General features: G+C 39.9%; 1 protein-coding gene across 2 annotated transcripts in view; it reads right to left on the reverse strand.

Moving 5' to 3' along the window:
- Positions 1-18,704, reverse strand: part of LOC108709230 (interferon alpha/beta receptor 1) — a 31,542-nt gene that overhangs the window by 7,477 nt on the left and 5,361 nt on the right. Inside the window, exons 2-7 of one of the 2 annotated variants that reach the window (XM_018248888.2) lie at positions 13,724-13,856; positions 12,037-12,227; positions 10,887-11,035; positions 8,081-8,222; positions 4,786-4,906; positions 1,899-2,080 (exon numbers count right to left, since the gene is read on the reverse strand). In XM_018248888.2, coding sequence (XP_018104377.1) covers positions 1,899-2,080; positions 4,786-4,906; positions 8,081-8,222; positions 10,887-11,035; positions 12,037-12,227; positions 13,724-13,856 — 918 coding nt within the window. The remainder of the gene's footprint in view (positions 1-1,898; positions 2,081-4,785; positions 4,907-8,080; positions 8,223-10,886; positions 11,036-12,036; positions 12,228-13,723; positions 13,857-18,704) is intronic. The other variant, XM_018248889.2, reaches the window with a different exon arrangement.

An 18,704-nucleotide genomic window follows, 5' to 3' on the forward strand; every position in this document is an offset into this window, starting at 1 on the left:
GGAATCTTGGTACAAATGTGGGAGTGGGTTAGTGGGTTTGTTTATACTGGGCACCCTATCCCTGTGGGTGCCCTTATGGGGCTGGCTCCCCCTACCGTTATGACACTGGCCCAGACCATCTAAACACTGAATTAAAGGGGTTGTTCACCTTTGAGAACTTTTAGCATGATGTAGAGATATTCTGAGACAATTTGCAATTGGTTTTCATTTTTTATTATTTGTGGTTTTTGAGTTATTTAACTTTTTATTCAGCAGCTCTTCAATTTGCATCTTAAACAATCTGGTAACTAGGGTCCAAATTACCCTAGCCACTTTGTTACATATTTTTTGGACTTGTCCTATGATTGAACAATACTGGAAACGTGTTCTCCAAATATGCTCGCACATAGCTAATGGGAGGGACCTTAATGACCCCTCATATTCTTTATTATTCCACATGTCCCCCGAAGATAGAATAAATTTTACCAATTCAGCACTTCCTCATTTGTTGAATGCTGCTAAACTGTTAATCCCTGGACGTTGGAACACGCAACATGTGCCCACGATCAGGGACTGGCTAGCGAAAGTAGACGAGATTCAACAATTTGAGGAACGCTCCGCACGTACTGAGAAACAATTGAGGGTCTATTCTGCCCAGTGGATGACTTGGTTCTTATTCAAAGGTGAAAGGGAATACAAGCAACTCGTACTCTGAATGCAAGTGTATTTTTATTGTATGATTTCAAGAAAGGATATTAAAGTACGTTACTAGTGAAGCAGGCGCCCCTTCCCCTCTTCTATTCTTCTTTGTAACCCATTTATTTCAGTTATGCGTGACAATGTGCTATTATTAGAAACAGTCTCATAATGTATATACTTTCTGTATGATCGTACATGTTAACAATGCACTGTAATGTTCGTATTGGGTTTTCCTTTTTTTTTTTTTTCTCTCCCTCTTTCCTTTTCTTCCCTTTTTTCTTGTATTACAAATAAACATATATTTGAAAATAAAACCAATTACCCTAGCAACTATACATTGATTTGAATAAGAGACTGGAATATGAATAGGAGAGGCCTGAACAGAAGGATCAGTAATAAAAAGTAACAATAACAATACATTTGTAGCCTTACAGAGCATTTTTTTTTTTTTTTTTTAGAAGGGAGTCAGCGATGCCCATTTGAAAGCTGCAAAGAGTCTGTAGAAAAAGGCAAATAACTATAAAAAGTAAATAATGAAGACCAATTGAAAAGTTGCTTAGAATTAGCCATTTTATAACATAATAAAAGTTACCTTAAAGGTGAACCACCCCTTTAAAGTAACTTTTAGTATGTTATAGAATGGCCAATTCTAAGCAATTTTCAATTGGTCTTCATTATTTATTTTTTATAGTTTTTTTAACTGTTTGCCTTCTTCTTCGGACTCTTTCCAGTTTTCAAAATGGAGGTCACTGAACCCGCCTAAAAGCCAATGCTCTTTAAGTCTACACATTTATTGCTACTTTTCATTCCTCATCTTTCTATTCAGCCCCTCTCCTATTCAAATTCCAGCTGTTTATTCAAATTAATGCATGGTTGCTAGGGTAATTTGGACCCCAGCAACCAGATTGCCGAAATTAGAAACTGGAGAGCTGCTGAATAAAAAGCTTAATAACGGAAAAACCACAAATAGTAAAAAATGAAAATCAATTCAAGCTGGATATTATCCGATCTGTGGTTCATTAAATATGTTTTCTTATTATGTTTTTACAGTTTGGGTTATAAATAGTTTACAAGAGACCTTCCTCAACTTCTTTCTTGCTGCAAGTAACCTTCTTGCAAGCACCTTTATTAAACATAGTGCTAAACCCTCAGAGGAGAGGAAATGTGTTTAGGAAGTACCCTTTAACTGCAAGAAATGGTGGCAAGAATAATCAACTTACTGTCCTGAAGGGGATGAAACCGCAGAGCTCTGGAGAGCGTTCTATTCTTGTTATCAAATGATGCGGCTATACGGAAATTATAAGTTCCAAAAATGTATATACTGGAAACATCACAGTGGAGCATGCTAATATTTTCACATCCATTCACTTGCTTCCAGCCGTCTGAGAATGCTCCTTCTGCCCTGAAAAAACAAGCACATATTCACGCTTATTATTATATACACTTTTTTTACCCTAAAGTCTTAAAGGAAAACTATACCCCCTGAACAATGTAGGTCTCTATAAAAAGATATTGCATAAAACAACTCATATGTAAAACCCTGCTTCATGTAAATAAACCATTTTCATAATAATATACTTTTCTAGTAGTATGTGCCATTGGGTAATCATAAATAGAAAATTGCCATTTTAAAAACTAAGGGGCGCTCCCTGGGATCGTAGGATTCACGGTGCACACAAACATACCAAACAAACTATACTTGTAAGGTCACATGAGCCAATTAACAGACAGAGTTGTGTCTTTTGCTTCCACACTTGTTCCTGTTACAGTTAGAGCTGCAGTATTTCTGGTCAGGTGATCTCTGAGGCAGCACACAGACCATCACAAAATGGTGGCTCAAGGCAAGAGGTGTAAAAGGGCAATATTTACTTAAATATATATTCCAGTTTGGCATGATTCTTAAATATGCCACTTAATATGATGTAAACTATCTGTTGCTTAAATATTAATTTTGGGGGTATAGTTTTCCTTTAAACAGAAAAAAATAGATTTTTACATACCACGTTGGGTCAGTGAAATTTGTACGTATTTAGTTCAAGCCCCTAACAGTTGTTCAGGGGCCCCCTCAGTTTATAAACAAGGTTACCAAAATAGGAAATCAGGAGTTCATTCAGCCTAGCCATAGCTTCAAGAGTATATAGGACAGCAAATAAGCGATAATCCCACTTTAATTTTAAAGGAAATGTAAACCCTCAAAAAAAGATTGTTAACAACTTTTTTTTTTGCATGATTTTTTTAACGTTAATAACAGTTATTACATTGCTAGTATAATGGATTTTAAGCAATAGCACCACCTGCTCCTCACTTTGGTCAACGACTACAGACGGCTGAAAATTAATTTCACGAGAAAGATAAAGTCCTGCAATGGTGAAATGCTAAGAATGCAGAGCAACTTTCCTTATCCCATATATTTCACTTTCTACTCACTGTGTCCAGTTGTCCAAAATGAACAGCAGGGGACACAGTTGTATCAAATGCTTTAAGCTGGCCATAGATAAAAGATCAGATCGTGATCGTGAGACCACGATTATCTCAGAACGATCGTACGAATTGTCCATCAACTAAAAAGACCAATTTGCCAGGAAAACAAAGGGGAGCTGCCTGCTTGGCCCTGCAAACATGGATAGATTGCACTGGGACCGACAAAGATTTTTTAACCTGGCCGATCAATTTCCTGACAGATGTCGGCCGAAAAATCGTAAGATGTTCGATCGTTCAAATCCCACTAACCGCACGATAATTTCGAAGGATTGGTCGGACTTCGCTAAAATCGGTCGATCGGCAAGTGAAATCTTTGCGTCTATGGGGACCTTTATACTCATTATAATTCAGCTTAAGAGATTGCTCTGATCTTTCCATATGTGAAATAAAAGTGATCTCAAAGTGATACACAAGAGGATACGGTATATGGCCGCGAGTGTAGCCCCAGCATGCGGAGATGGACATTTAACAACCAATTACACAGAGGAGATTTCCTGTGTGAAATTAAACCATGGCCACTGCCACAGGCCTCTCCAATGCAATTCTTTGTGCATTATAATATTGTATAATATTATTTTATTAATTTTAGGGGTGTGACAAGCTGACTGCGGTACATGTAATTTTTGGGGGGAAATTAGCAATGGTAGGCAGTAAGCAGAGGATCAGGAGCATAAAGACAGGGACACAGCATCTTCAGCCAAAAACACAGGTCTATTCAGGCAAACTTTACCCAACATTCCAGTTTGGGGAAAACTAGCAGGGGGGCGGGGTGAACGACGTTGCGATTGGGACATACAACGTTGTGGTCAGGGCCCATGATGTTGTGGCAGTGGCGTAACTAGTGTGCCAGGCCCCCCTGCAAAAAAAAAAATCTTCAGAGGGGACAGGTGCACTCCGATCCCCATCTTCCTGCCCACTTCCTGTCCTGGCTCCGCCCACATTCAGCCTCTGCCCCACCCATGTCCGCCTGACTCTTCCACTCCTGCCCGACTTGCTTCCCCCTACCTCGCTGGAAAGAGAGAGCGGCTGGAGACCTTGCAGCGTTCCTCTATTGGGCGGCTGGACACCTTGCAGCGTTGGGGAGAAATTAAAGGCAAAACACACCTTTTCACACTTCTCTGTGGTCACGGTACCACAAGGGGGTTATGTAATAAAATGATAATAATAAGTCTGCCCAGGAACCGTTACCATATAAACCAGCAAATAGCATTTACTGGTCACCTTTTAAAAGAAAATCATCTAATTGGTTGCAATGGGTTACTGCTCCTGGGCAAACGTAGTAACTTTTATTACATGGGGATTAGAATTTTAATTAGTCTCTTGGGAGAAGACGCATGCCAGAATATAGGTCAATTTATGTCCCCAAAATAAAAACATTTTCAGGTATGGAGTGGTGTATTGGTGCTTTACAATTAAATATTCTACAATAGAAATCAATGAAAAATTACTGTTATGGTACAAGCACCACATTCAGTGTCTGATGTGAGAATCTGACTGTCACATGCTCATACCTCACCTGAGCTCCACCCACCAGGGAATGTCATATTCTCATAATGACTTTGAGACTGAACACAATTGTGAAGAACACACAAACATACACAACAAAATCTATACAAATGTACTTACACCATTTCTACCGAGAATGTCACGTTTGGATACAGTGAATCATCCCAGTCCCATTTTAACATGTAGTTTGTGTTTAGAGCGTCGATTGTTACATTCTCTGGATACGGCCGGCCATCCAATCCTGCAATACATTTCACATTTTGCTTAGTGACATCGCTGAACAAAAGCTAAAACAAATGAAGACCAACTGCGCAAATACCACCACCTACATCAAAATTAAAGCCAATTCAAAGGTGAACTATTTGCCAATGTATTTAATGGAGAAGAAAGCAAACAGAGAGGGGGAGAACTTTAAATATATCAATGCACATAGTTTTCCAGATAGGACTGACTCCCCCTACAGATGCAATAAGTATTCAGGTATGGGACTTGTTATCCGGAATGCTTGGGGCCTGGGGTTTTCTAGATAAGTGTCTTTCCGTAATTAAAAAATGTATTCAATTATTGAAATATTAAACAAACCCAATTTGACAGCTCTGTTCCAGCAAGCATTAATTGTATCTTAGCTTGGTACAAGGTACTGTTTTATTATTAGAGAGAAAAGGAAATATTGTGTACAGCTTTGAACAGTTTGATTAAAATGGAGAGGTCTTCCTGTAATTCGGAATTTTCTGGCTAAGGGTTTTCTGGTTAATGGATCCTACAACTATACTGAAAATACGGGACATCACAAGAAGTGGAAAGGGACATTCCGATTCAGCTTTCTCTACCAGTGACAGATGTTTCTATTTGCCCCAGGAAAGTACATTGCAATGTGCCTCGTTTAGTGTGTGCCTCACACAGTGAAGCTGAAGCGGAGGTCAGTATTTGGGGATGACCTTGGCCTGTGTGTGATTACACAAAGGGCAATCGGAATCAAATCAATGGAGCAGAGGCTCGGGATTCGGCCTTTTTCAGCAGGATTCGGATTCAGCCGAATCCTTTTATCTGGCCAAACCGAATCCTAATTTACATATGTAAATTTACATATGTAAATTAGGGGCGGAGAGGGAAATCACGTGACTTTCCATCACAAAACAAGGAAGTGAAAAAAATGTTCACACTTTTTTCTTTCCTGCCCCAGTTCGTTATTCAGCCGAATCTTTCAAAAAGAATTCGGCCAAATCCCAAATAGTGGATTTGGTGCATCCCTACTTTTAATCCCACCTAAATAAACTGCAATACCTTGAAACAGAAAATCCATACTTAGAGCAACAACTAAACATTTTCTGCATGCTGTATAAGAAAGCCACCGATCTAATCTACTGCCTCCACCAGCACTTGCAGCAATTTCCCATGCATATTAGTATAGGTTAGTCTACACTGCATAGTGGTAGAATGCAGAACCTGTGTATGAATATTTATAATTTATCGGCTGATTTTAAATATATCATGAAAGAAATAACTGTAATTAAAAACTAGCACCCGTAACCAAAATACATCATTAAACCCAGTAATTATCACTTCCCCTGTTGTCTGCTTCGACGCTTAACAGCTCAATGCAATTACATCTAATACAAGTGTCCCTTGACAAACCTTCTGTATAACAGTACACAGTAATTGTTATAGTATTTCCATATACATTTTAGGTAAGGGGTGTGACAAGTATTGTAATGGGCATCAGAGGACAAAATGTAAGGGGTAAATGCACTGACCAATCATTTAGATGTGTGTGGATGCTGCTGCTCTTTAAATCAAGTTTACTTGCTTTTTTACTTGCTAACCAGAGCATTTTCAGGTTTCAAAGTGCTCACGGTAGAGTCCTGTGCGGGTCGATTTTTTGGAACCCGTACCCACAAACTGCAATCCGCAACCCGGACCCGCAACTCGCATTCTTACCCATTTGGACCCGCATGTACCTTATCCGCAACCCACTGACCATCAAGAATCAGGTGTCATTGTAAACCAGAAGTGACATCATCGGAAGTAGACATGATCAGAAAAAAGGAGTAAAAATAACTATTGAGAAGACCCGTGGCCAGACCCACGACCCGCGTCTATACCCGCAACCGGAACCTTTACCTGAAACCCACAGGGTACTGCAGGTTTTTGCGGGTAACCTACAGGTACGACCCGCTGCAGGACTCTAGCTCACGGCTGCACTTGTACTGAAATAAGCAAGTTAGGCTTTAGGGCAAGGCCAGACGTGGCATTTTTACGTTGCGTTTTTAAAAAAGCTCCGTCTTGCGTAAATACACATAAACTGCACTACCACTGAAACTAATGGAAAACGCACTATGGCAATTCTCACAGGACGCTTGCAAGCTGAAATCCGCCACGGGGCGTCAGTATTTGGCGTTTTTTTTTAGCAGAAACGCCAATATGTCAAGAAACCAAATCAATAAACTCTATGGGATCTGCACGTTTGAAACCACACCTTACTTAAATACGCAGTGTATTTTAAATATGGCGTTCAAATTGTCGTGAGATAAATGACACACATATACGTTTTTACGGCTGGTGATGTAATCCATTTTGCATGTAAATAGTTTATCGATTTGTAAATAGCTTTTCTATTTCCAGCCAGTGGAATTATGGGGAACGAGAACAATGAGAATGCATGTTCGGAAAAGAACCTACGTGCTGAAAAACGCATGTTGACGGTCGCATGTGGTTTCAGCGGCGTATTTATGCCCGTCTGAGCTTTTTTAAAAACGCAACGTAAAAACGCAATGTCTGGCCTTGCCCTTAGGCTACATACGTCCTTGTGCCAGGGTTATTATTATTATGTATTTTTAGAGTGCCAACATATTGCACAGTGCTGTATACAGGAGCACCAGACCGAGGGATAAATCTAGATGTGCTGTTCCTAACATTTTGGCACCGCCCCAGTGAAAAGGGCCTTCCATGTCCTTTATAGCAAGTTTCTGGTGCCAACTATATGCCATCAAAGTTCCTGAAGTTTCGAACAGTACAGCCTGACTAGCTATTTAAAAAAATGTTGTTGTTTTTTTATTCCGACGATCAGACAGAATTCACATGACACCCTAATGATATAGATCTCAGTTTGCCGACTGGTCATTTGGTTATAATTTCTCATACCAATGTTCTTCTGCAGCCAGTAGATCAGAAAAGTCTCATCCATTAAGCACTGCTGAAGAATAAATAAATGCATTTCCATGGGCTGAAGTAGGCTAAATTATCTGAACGTTGCACTCACCATGTTGTGCCAAATTCCAAGTATCAAGATAGGAAGAAGATCACAGATCTATGCCCCATCTAAATGGAATCATCCCAATATATAAAGTCCCCACTGTGCCAAAGCGCTGTCTAATAGGGGACAGCAGATATCCCGGAGCAATAAAGGGACACTTACCTAGGGCTTCCACTGTAAAACACTTCTCAGGACTAAACATTCCGTTGGTCGGTGTTATGGAGCCGAACACAGTTACGTTGAAACAGTAGTTTTCCCCAGGAGTGAGGTCATACAGATGAAATTTAGGATAAAAAAATTTTCTCTAAAATTAAAGAAAACAATTTCTTTGCAAACTGGGATAAAGAACTACAAGAGATGCTAAATTATGGCCAAAAGTTATAGAAATATATTCTGAACAAAAGAAAGCCTAGAATCCTGTTGTAATGATTATGGGGCAGATTTATCAAGGGTTGAATTTTCAAGGTTTTTTTTTATGGTAAAAATTTGACTAGGGAGTTACTCAGATTTGATTTGAGTTTCTTTTGAAAATTTCAAATCCAATTTTCAAGATTTAGCATACATTGGCCCTTTAAGAATTCGAATTCAACTATTCGCCACCTAAAACCTGCCGAATTGCTGTTTAAGTCAATGCGAGAGCTCAATGGGAGTGGTCCAGGGATCAATTTGGAGTTATTTGCAAGCCTTTAAAAATTTCGTTTGGTTGAATTTTGAATTCATGGGAGTTTAGGGGAGTTTTTAAAATTTCAACCTTTCATAAATGTGCCTCTAAAAGCTCAAGTCTCCCCTTCACATTAGGTCCAACCTTTGGTCAGGGCCCAGGAAGGTTACAGAAAGCTATAAAATAAGCATTTCCTACAGGCCAATAAAAGCCTTACACCACAGATATCGGGCTGAAAAAAAAAAAAAAAATTATATATATAAAAATTATATATATATATATATATATATATATATATATATATATATATATATATATATATATATATATATATAATAATATATATATATATATATATATATATATATATATATATATAGGTTAGAGACTGCTGTTGGGCCTCGCCTATATATATCATTTTTTGCATTAGTGCGGTCCACTCCTGAAACGCCTACATTGATCTTAGGGTCAAACAACTTAAGACTAGAAAATTGAATTAAATATGCAGATAGTGCTAGTTACGTTCACTATTTATAAATGAACTTTTTTGTTTGAGAAGAAGATCCACCAGAATTCCTAAACCGGCAGAGGAAATCAAAGATTTCACTTTTTATCAAAAAAAAAAAAAAGGCTCATAAAAAATAATAAAAAAATTACAAGTGAATAGTGTTCATTAACTGGCTTGTTGAGCTGTTTTACAGAAATATCTGGACTTGGTGGTTATGAGGGTCATTAGTCATGGTGGCCAAGCCCAGACTGGCAATCTGTGGATTCTGGTGAATGCCAGAGGGGCTGTTTGTTAGATGCCATAGACAGACACTAGTTATTGGGCCTCTGGGGGCTGTTTGGGCCTCTGTGTGGATTTGGGATGCAACAAATCCAGGATTTGGTTCGGGATTCGGCCAGGATTCAGCCTTTTTCAGCAGGATTCAACCTGAATCCTAATTTTATATATGCAAATTAGGGGCGGGAAATCACGTGACAAAAACAAGGAAGTAAAAATGTTTTCCACTTCACACCCCTAATTTGCATATGCAAATTAGGATTTGGATTTGGTTCGGTATTCAGCCAAATCCTACGCAAACGATTCGGGGGTTCGGCTGAATCCAAAATAGTGGATTCTGTGCATCCCTAGTGTGGACTGAATGCCAGGACCTATTTGGATTCTCAGTTTGGACCTGATGGAGGCTCAGAATGCTCAGCGCCGGTTCCTGTTCTTCGGGCTTAGCTTCTTTTGTGACAAATATTTCAAACACCCTTAGATGATCTTTGTGCCCCTCCCTTGCTGCTGCACTGGTGGAAAGACTACATTTCTAGCTCAGTAAAACCTTTCAATGTTCTACTTCTGGCAGAGAATGCTTAGGTAAACACACCAATGCAATACTGAACCCTGGCCATTGTGCAACGTTTGTAAGAATCAAAGTGGCCTGAAATGTTGTTGTAATGCCCCAAGTGCTGAATAAAGGCAAGAAACGTATGATGTCGTTAGATAAAGCCTGTGGAAAGTGACCATGGGTGAACGTGCACCTTATTAGACAAGACTTCATTAGATTTGTGCGGACTACCTATATGCACTGGGCTTGCTTATAGAAAGGAAACTACCAGCAAATTAGGGTTGCCCAAACCAGGCTGTTTCACCCAAACAGCCTGGTTTTCTGATGGGCTGTTCGAGGCAAAACTTGCTGATCAGTTTTTCAAATTTGGAAAACCAGGCAGGATTTCCTGGGATTGAACCAGTGATCGGCCAATTGCCATGTCATAGCCCCGTCCCCGACATCACAGTCCTGCCCCCATAACATCATGGCCCCCGCTCAGCTATGGCATTGCCCCGCCCCCACTGTATTAGAGCCCTGCTTTTGGGGGGGGGAGAAAGGTGGCAACCCTACAGCAAATACATTTCTACACATAAGCAGGAAAGATTGTAATTGTAACATCTATTGCAACCTTAAAGGAGAAACAAACCCTTAATATAAAAAACCCTACCCCCAACCCTACACAGACCCAGTTCCCCCCTCCACCCCAGCCTAGCTGCCCCCCCAGGCAAATGCCCCTAACTCTTTACTTACACCTCCGTGCAGATTCTGTCCAGTGGAGTTCACAGACGCCATCTATAGCCATCTTCGGAATGAGACAGGCGCTTCGGCAATTTTCACGAGTTTTGGCGCATGCGCAGTTGCTCCAACTGCGCATGCGCCGCTTTGCTGGTCTCATTCCAAAGATTACTGAAGAGATCAAGATGGCGCTTGTGGACATATTAGTGTACGTTATTAAGATTTGCTTATTCTAATCCGGTGATCGGAGCCTTACCTCCTCTACTGAGTGGTTTGTCCCAATGAACAAGATATAGTATAACACAGCAGCATACCGATCTCCTTGCTTTTTAGGCAGGATAGTTTCTATTCTGACGCCCCCATCAATGTGTTCCACACGCACAGCAATTGGAGGAGCAGTTTCCCCTAAAATACAAAGGTTTGCCATCGGCTTTTCAAATGCTGCTTGGACTTTTAAATTATTAGCTTTAGTGTCTTTGCTTTTTTAAGTGTAATCTCTGGTGGGAAACTAGAAGGGTTGGAAAGTTATAGGTATGGGATCCCTTATAGGGAACCAGAACAAAACCAAAACACTCTAAATTACGGGGGGGGGGGATCTCACATACAGTCCATTTTAATAAACTAATTCTACTTTTAAAAAATATCCTTTTTTCTCTCTAGTAATAAAACAATAATTTGTACTTGATGGTAACTAAGCTGCATGAATCCATATTGGTGGCAAAATAATCCTAATGGGCTCATTTAAAAGGGGTGGTTCACCTTTACGATTACTTTTAGTATTTATAGAATGGCCGACTCTAAGCAACTTTTCATTTGGTCTTCATTATTAATAGTTATCGTTTCTTAATTATTTGCCTTTTTTTCTGACTCTTCTCAGCTTTCAAATGGGGGTCAGTGGCCCCATCTACAAAACAAATGCTCTGTAAGACTACAAATGAATTGTTATTGCTACTTTTTATTACTCAGCTTTCTATTCAGGCCTCTCCTATTCATATTCCAGTCTCTTATTCAAATCAAGGCATGGTTGCTAGGTACAGTAGCTTGTACTTGATCCCAACTAAGATATAATTAATCCTCATTGGAAGCAAAACCAGCCTATTGGGTTTATTTAATGTTAACATGATGTTGTAGTAGACTAATAAGCCTATTGGGTTTATTTAATGTTAACATGATGTTGTAGTAGACGAATAAGCCTATTGGTTTTATTTAATGTTAACATGATGTTGTAGTAGAATTAAGGTATGAAGATCCAAATAACAGAAAGATCCGTTATCCGGATAACCCCATGTCCCGAACATTCTGCATAACAGGTCCCATACCTGTATTTTTATTAATAGATGCTATAGCTGTATTTCATTGTATACCATATTAGCGACATTTCTATAAAAGAGCTCTGGCTTCCTTACCTGCTACCTTTGCAGAAAATATTACTGGATCAGAGGACGAAGAACCAATTTGTGACATTTCAGCTCGGACTTGTACTTTGTAATCCTTATCAGTATCAATGAGCGCTGGGTCAATGCTACAGTTGTGGTGAGAGATGTGAAGGCATCCGGGGACACTGCTCCAAAACTGGGCAGATGGTTTCTTTTTTAATCTAGGATACAGTATAAAAGTATAGGGTGTGGTGCATGTATAGACAGAGGAATAATGTATGCTCTTTGCTGACACTCTGTACATTTGAGATACATTGGCCTTTCTCGATTGACTTCACATATATCTGGCTCTTGTTTTCCTATAAGACTGACTGGCCTCACGTTGATATGTCAGTGAATATTTCCACTTTATTTCACTGAGACAGAAAGTGAAAGCAGCAGCAGCAGCAGCAGCCGAATGGGGGGAATTTCCAGGACAGAGACAGAAACCGATTGCTAATTATGGACAAAGCAGGGCTGACTGTAGTGAGTAGAATCATGAAAACTCTATATATTTATTATGCAAGCCTGTAAAATACATCATTGCATTATAATACACAAAAGCCATAAATATCCTGTAAATGATATCCTTATAAACGGTGAGTTCTGATGTCATCAGTTATAAACGGTGAGTTCTGATGTCATTTCTGTCACATGACTCGCTGAAACTTGTGTATTATAATAAATAAAGTAGCCCCAGTTGCAAAATATGAGGATATTAGAAGTTACCTCGAAATTCCATGACCTGTATAAAGACACTGAGCCTTCGGCCTCGTGTTTTTATTTAGTCATGAAACTCCTTGGTAACTTATAATATCCTTATATTTTACAAGAGGGGGTACTTTATTCACTATATATAAGCCTCCCACAGGGCTGTCCCAGATAAATATGTAATTATCATACCTCCCAACATTTTGGAAATAAAAAAAAGAGGGACAAAAAAGTTGGCACATGTAGTGCGGCAAAAAAAAAAAAAATGACCATGCTCATTTTTTTGCCCACACCCCCAATTACCATGTTCATTTTACAAAATTTGTCAGGTTATGAAAGTTTGAACATATTTCTGTGTTTTTTTTCCAGTTATTACAGTTTTTCTAATAAAGGTGAATTGTCCTTTATGCTGTGAGTCTTTCTCCCAAGGGACCGGTAATCTTATATTGTTACAATTACTTATTTGCTTAGCTCAAAATTGTTACAAAAGAGTCTTATCTGAAGCTGTGGCTTTTCTGGGCTCTCTACCAAAAGCCAATTAAGTTAGAAACTGCGGGTTGAGCGGTCAAAAGAGGTACTGTCCCTGTAAAAACGGGACAGTTGAGAGGTATGATATCCAGCAGTAAAACAAGAACTACCCTATATTATGTTATATAGACCTCTGTCCCTACTTTATTCATGCAAAGACCTTTGCCACTGGCTTAGCAGCTGCTGCTGGACTACAACTCCGAGTATTCCCTGCAAAACAAATCATAAGCATATTTATATTTAACTAACGTTTTTTGTTAACTAATCATAGGTAAGCAGCTGTACCCGTCTGGCTCCCCCATACCCACTAACCATATTTATCTATAAGCAACCTGTAATCATGCGGCCTACACATTTGTGCTGTATACCACTAAGCCTATGGCACACAGTTTTTTAGTATTTTTTTCCACATTAATAATAACGCTACAGGTTTACATACTTGCGGACAAACACTGAAAATGTCACATTCTTAGCGTCCTCCCTATTGCCATTATTCCAGTCCCACACTACAGAATATTTGTCGGGGAGCGTATGGACTTTTACGTTGAAGGGCGGCTCCAGGTAAGTTAGACCTGCAAAAGAGGGAGAAGGGGTTTGTGGAGAAGGATAGCATGAATAACGGAAAGAGGAGGTTGCACAGAGAGGAAGCCATTGCTAAAAATAGCAGAATAGTTGCTGTAGTCTATAGAATAGACGAAGAGAGAGTGAAGCTCACACAGAGAAGCTGAAGGATACAGGAGGATGCTGGGAGTTGTATTTCTAGTGTTCTACAATGGCTACTATGACCAAAGCACATTCAAATGTATAGCCCCTTCCTGCCTGCATGCGGGTGGTCACTAGTAAGCACAGGACCTGGTACAGGGGATGACGATTAGATGTGGGTGCACATCTACAGCAGGTGGTAACTAGGGATGCACCGAATCCACTATTTTGGATTCGGCCGAACCCCCAAATCCTTTGCGAGAGATTCGGCCGAATACCAAACCCTAATTTGCATATGCAAATTAGGGGTGGGAAGGGGAAAACATTTTTTTACTTCCTTATGTTACGACAAAAAGTCACGTGATTTCCCTCCCCACCCCTAATTTGCATATGCAAAAAAAACGTGAATCAAACGATTTTTCAGAATTGGTATGATTTCTGCCGAAAATCCCGAAATTTTAGGATTTTTGTTTTAAAAGTGCAAAATAGTTGGATTTCCAGGCTAATTCCACCACAGACCACAGAAAATTCTAAACAGGGTGGGGGAAACTTCCAAATTGGGTGGGGACCTCTCCCATTGACTTATATACAACCTCGGTTGGTCTGAAATGCCCAATTTTCGGATTCAGACTTTCCATACTTGGGGTAAAATAAATCTAGAAAAAATTAAAGTTTTTCTTCCAACACTAAAAATACAGATTTTATAGTAAAAAAAAAAAAAAGAATTTTTGGCATTCGGATTTAATAAATAACCCCCGTAGTGTTCTTCCTTGAAAATTATCCACACAGCTATTGGCTTGGGATTTTGCCTTCCTATCACTAGTATAAAGTCAAAGGTTCTGTGTGCCATTAATATCAGAATTGCAGTCACAAAAGCATTAATCTCCAAGTAAAATTTACATACACAAGAGCCCCAGTCCATATAACAAGCTTAGTTTGTGTCCCTTGCAACAAGAATAAATGTTCCCAGGAGATGTCACTTCCTCTCAGTTTATCCCTGGGGGTAGCCCTCTAGGGGCCCAAAAGTCAGAGATGCAGCTGCTTCATCTTGCCCAATCTACGGTGAACCCAGCAAACTCTTACTCACAGGCTGGAGACTCTATGGCACCAGCATAACTACCTCCCATGATTCTATGGTTCCAGATTTCTCTTTGACCTATGCCAACTGCATGTTTACTAGTGGCGCTCTAAGATCAAAGACCATAGATCCCAACATTTGAGTTTCCAAAAACAGGCAAATTAGACTTTACCCCTGACCAGCCCAGATTGACCCTCAATTCAACCAAACTCTGCCCACCAAGCCAGTGCCCTTCCAATGTTCCCAGTAACAGTTTTCTGGCACCACTGGTGGTTAAATTGCTTCTGAAAAAAGACCAACCCAGTAGTATTTTATAGCAGGTGCCACATGCATACCTCCCAACTGTCCTGTTTTAATCTGCTTATACGTTTCGCGAGTGTGGGAGGAAACTCACACAAACACCGGAAAGTAGAATCAAACCTAGGACTCCAGCACTGCAAGGTAGTAATTCTAACCACTTAGCCACTGGCCTACCTTGTCCTTTAATATCCTGTGTGGGTGGTGCTGAGCCCATATCAACCATAATGGTACGACACACTCCCGGCTGATGCATTTAGCATTTGGGTTGCAGCCCTGTGCCTTTATATGGGCATGGAACTCCTTTGTCACTTCTAGCGCCCTTATATATTGTACAATAGGGATATATTATTTGTCACGTTGAGGCGGACACCAGTGTTCTAGAAATGACTAATCCAGCAGACGCAGAGATGACTAAAGGCTTTGTGTTCAGATATCTGCGGTGTTTATTCGCATGGAAATCACTATATAATCTCAGGGGGAAAAAAAAACAACAAAGATCAAACTGACCACAAACTACATAAATGCATCAGGCAGATTGTAACTGCCTCAGTCTGTGGCTTTGTGATGGGAACATCCACTTTCCCTTTGATTTTGAACAAAATGCTATAAATCTGAATGTTGACGTGTGTTTAGTAAATTAGCTAAACTTCTCTATAACTCATTGGCCAAAATCAATGTTATTTTATTTTTAAATCACAGCACCTTAATTAATATCAATAGATCATTTTCTTGTCAGATCCCTAGGTCCCCCATAACCTACCCAAGCCCATTTTTTTTTTTAAGGGCTGCCCAGGTCAAAAGGGCCTGCCCAGTTTTCCAAAGTAGGAAAACCGGGCAGGATTCCATTCCCTATAATTGACCCGGCGATCGGCCAATTACTTCATAGCCCCGCCCTTGCCATCACGAACGTCCCCATTCGGCATCACAACCCCGCCCCTATTGTGCCACGGCTAGGGTTACCACCTTTCCTGGAAAAAAATACCGGCCTCCTTATATATTTATCTTTTTTCCCTATTAAGAACATTGGAATCAACCACCATTTTTCATCAGCCAGGCCGGTAAACTACCGGCCGGGTTGCAACCTTGGCCACGGCCCACCCCCCCGGCCCAGATTCAACCGGGCAACCCGGGGGAGGAGGGTCGGAGGAAGAGGCCAACTGGAGTGGAAGGCCCTTTGCCAGAGTTTTCTGGTGGCGCCTGCCTTCCCCAGTCCTGGATTACATTATTTTTTTTTTTTATCTTGTTAAAGGGGTGGTTCACCTTTAAAGGAGAAGGAAAGCAAAGTAGTTTATTGCCAAAAGATTAGAAACAATAGTGCAAGTTATAACACTATATTTATTCTGCAAAATGCTTTACCATACCTGAGTAAACAGCTCTAGAAGCTCTCTCTCTGATTGTTTAGGATAGCAGCTAACATATTAGCTTGGTGTGACATCACTTCCCATAGCTCTGGGCTCAGATTACAGCAGGGAGGGGAGGAGGGGGATAGGGAAGCAAACTGAGCATGCTCAAGCCCTAGCCCTGTGGAGGTTTAAGCTGAAAACAGAAAGTCTCATACAGAAGCCCATGAGTACACAACAGAAGGAATTAAATGTGGTGTTTCTTTGACAGAGGACTCAGAGCAGCATTACTTTGAGGGTTTACTGGTATATTTATATAGACCTTTCTGATAAAGCTTACTTCATTTTAGCCTTTCCTTCTCCTTTAAGTTAACTTTTAGTATGTTATAGAATGGCCAAGTCTAAAGAACTTTTTCAATTGCTCTTCGTTATTTATTTATTTTTATAGTTTTTTTTAGTTATTTGCCTTCTTCTTCTAACTCTTCACATCTTTCTAATAGGGGGTGACTGACCCCATCTAAACAAGTACTCTATAAGGCTACAAATTTTTTGTTATTGCTACTTTTTATTACTCATCTTTCTATTCAGGCCTCTCCTATTCAAATTCTAGTCTCTTATTGCTCAATGCATGGTTGCTATGGTAATTTGGACCCTAGCAACCAGATTGTTGAAACTGCAGAGCTGCTGAATAAAAAGCAAAGTAACTCAAAAACCACAAATAATAAAAAAAATTGCCTCAGAATATCACTCTCTACATCATACGAAAAGTTAAGTCAAAGGTGAACAAACCCTTTAATGCAATAAAAGTTACAAAAAAAACCCCATACACCTAAGGAACACATAATTAACACTGCTATAAACATATGGCAAAATGACTATACAAAAACAACTGGGGGGGCACCTTGTGGGTCTGTGGCTTGAGAGGAAGTTCTGTGCTCATTACAGCTTAGTTACAAACAATGGCTTGTGGTGAGATATTTCTAAGCACTAAAAAGGTCAGTTTAATGGAAAATATAACAAAGGTCCCAACAGAGATGGTTTCGCTACTTATATTTGGAAAGCATGAAGGGAGGTAGTATTCTTAGTAACATATGCAAGTTATCTCAATGTGTCTCTGTGTTTGTCTATTATGGAGTGCTCAAAGCTTTTGTTGTACAGCCGAGGGGGTGTTGGGTGCTTAAAGGGATACTGTCATGGGAAAAAAAAAATTCAGTTAATAGTGCTGCTCCAGCAGAATGCTGCACTGAAATCCATTTCTCAAAAGAGCAAACAGATTTTTTTATATTCAATTTTGAAATCTGACATAGGGCTAGACATTTTGTCAATTTCCCAGCTGCCCCAAGTCATGTGACTTGTGCTCTGATAAACTTCAATCACTCTTTACTGCTGTACTGCAAGTTGGAGTGATATCACCCCCCTCCCTTTTCCCCCCAGCAGCCAAACAAAAGAACAATAGGAAGGTAACCAGATAACAGCTCCCTAACACAAGATAACAGCTGTCTGGTAGATCTGAGAACACCACTCAATAGTAAAAACCCATGTCCCACTGAGACACATTCAGTTACATTGAGAAGGAAAAACAGCAGCCTGCCATAAAGCATTTCTCTCCTAAAGTGCAGGCACAAGTCACATGACCAGGGGCTGCTGGGAAATTGACAAAATGTCTAGCCCCATGTCAGATTTCAAAATTGAATATAACAAAAATCTGTTTGCTCTTTTGAGAAATGGATTTCAGTGCAGAATTCTGCTGGAGTAGCACTATTAACTGATTCGTTTTGAAAAAAAGATCCCTTTCAAATGGATGACCTTTACCTGCATTCAATATGAAGTAAAACCAGTAGCACACTGATAAGATTGAAAGGTGAATCCGTTATTTATTTAGCCCAAATGCATACAAATTGAGGGCAACGTTTCCGGCTACACTGAGCCCTTTATCAAGCCTTAATGTGTCTGTGCAACATCTGTAATATCTTTCCTTAGAAACACTAAGGGTAAGGCCA

The sequence above is a fragment of the Xenopus laevis genome, chromosome 2S, assembly GCF_017654675.1.
Source record: "Xenopus laevis strain J_2021 chromosome 2S, Xenopus_laevis_v10.1, whole genome shotgun sequence".
Lineage (NCBI taxonomy): Eukaryota > Metazoa > Chordata > Amphibia > Anura > Pipidae > Xenopus > Xenopus laevis.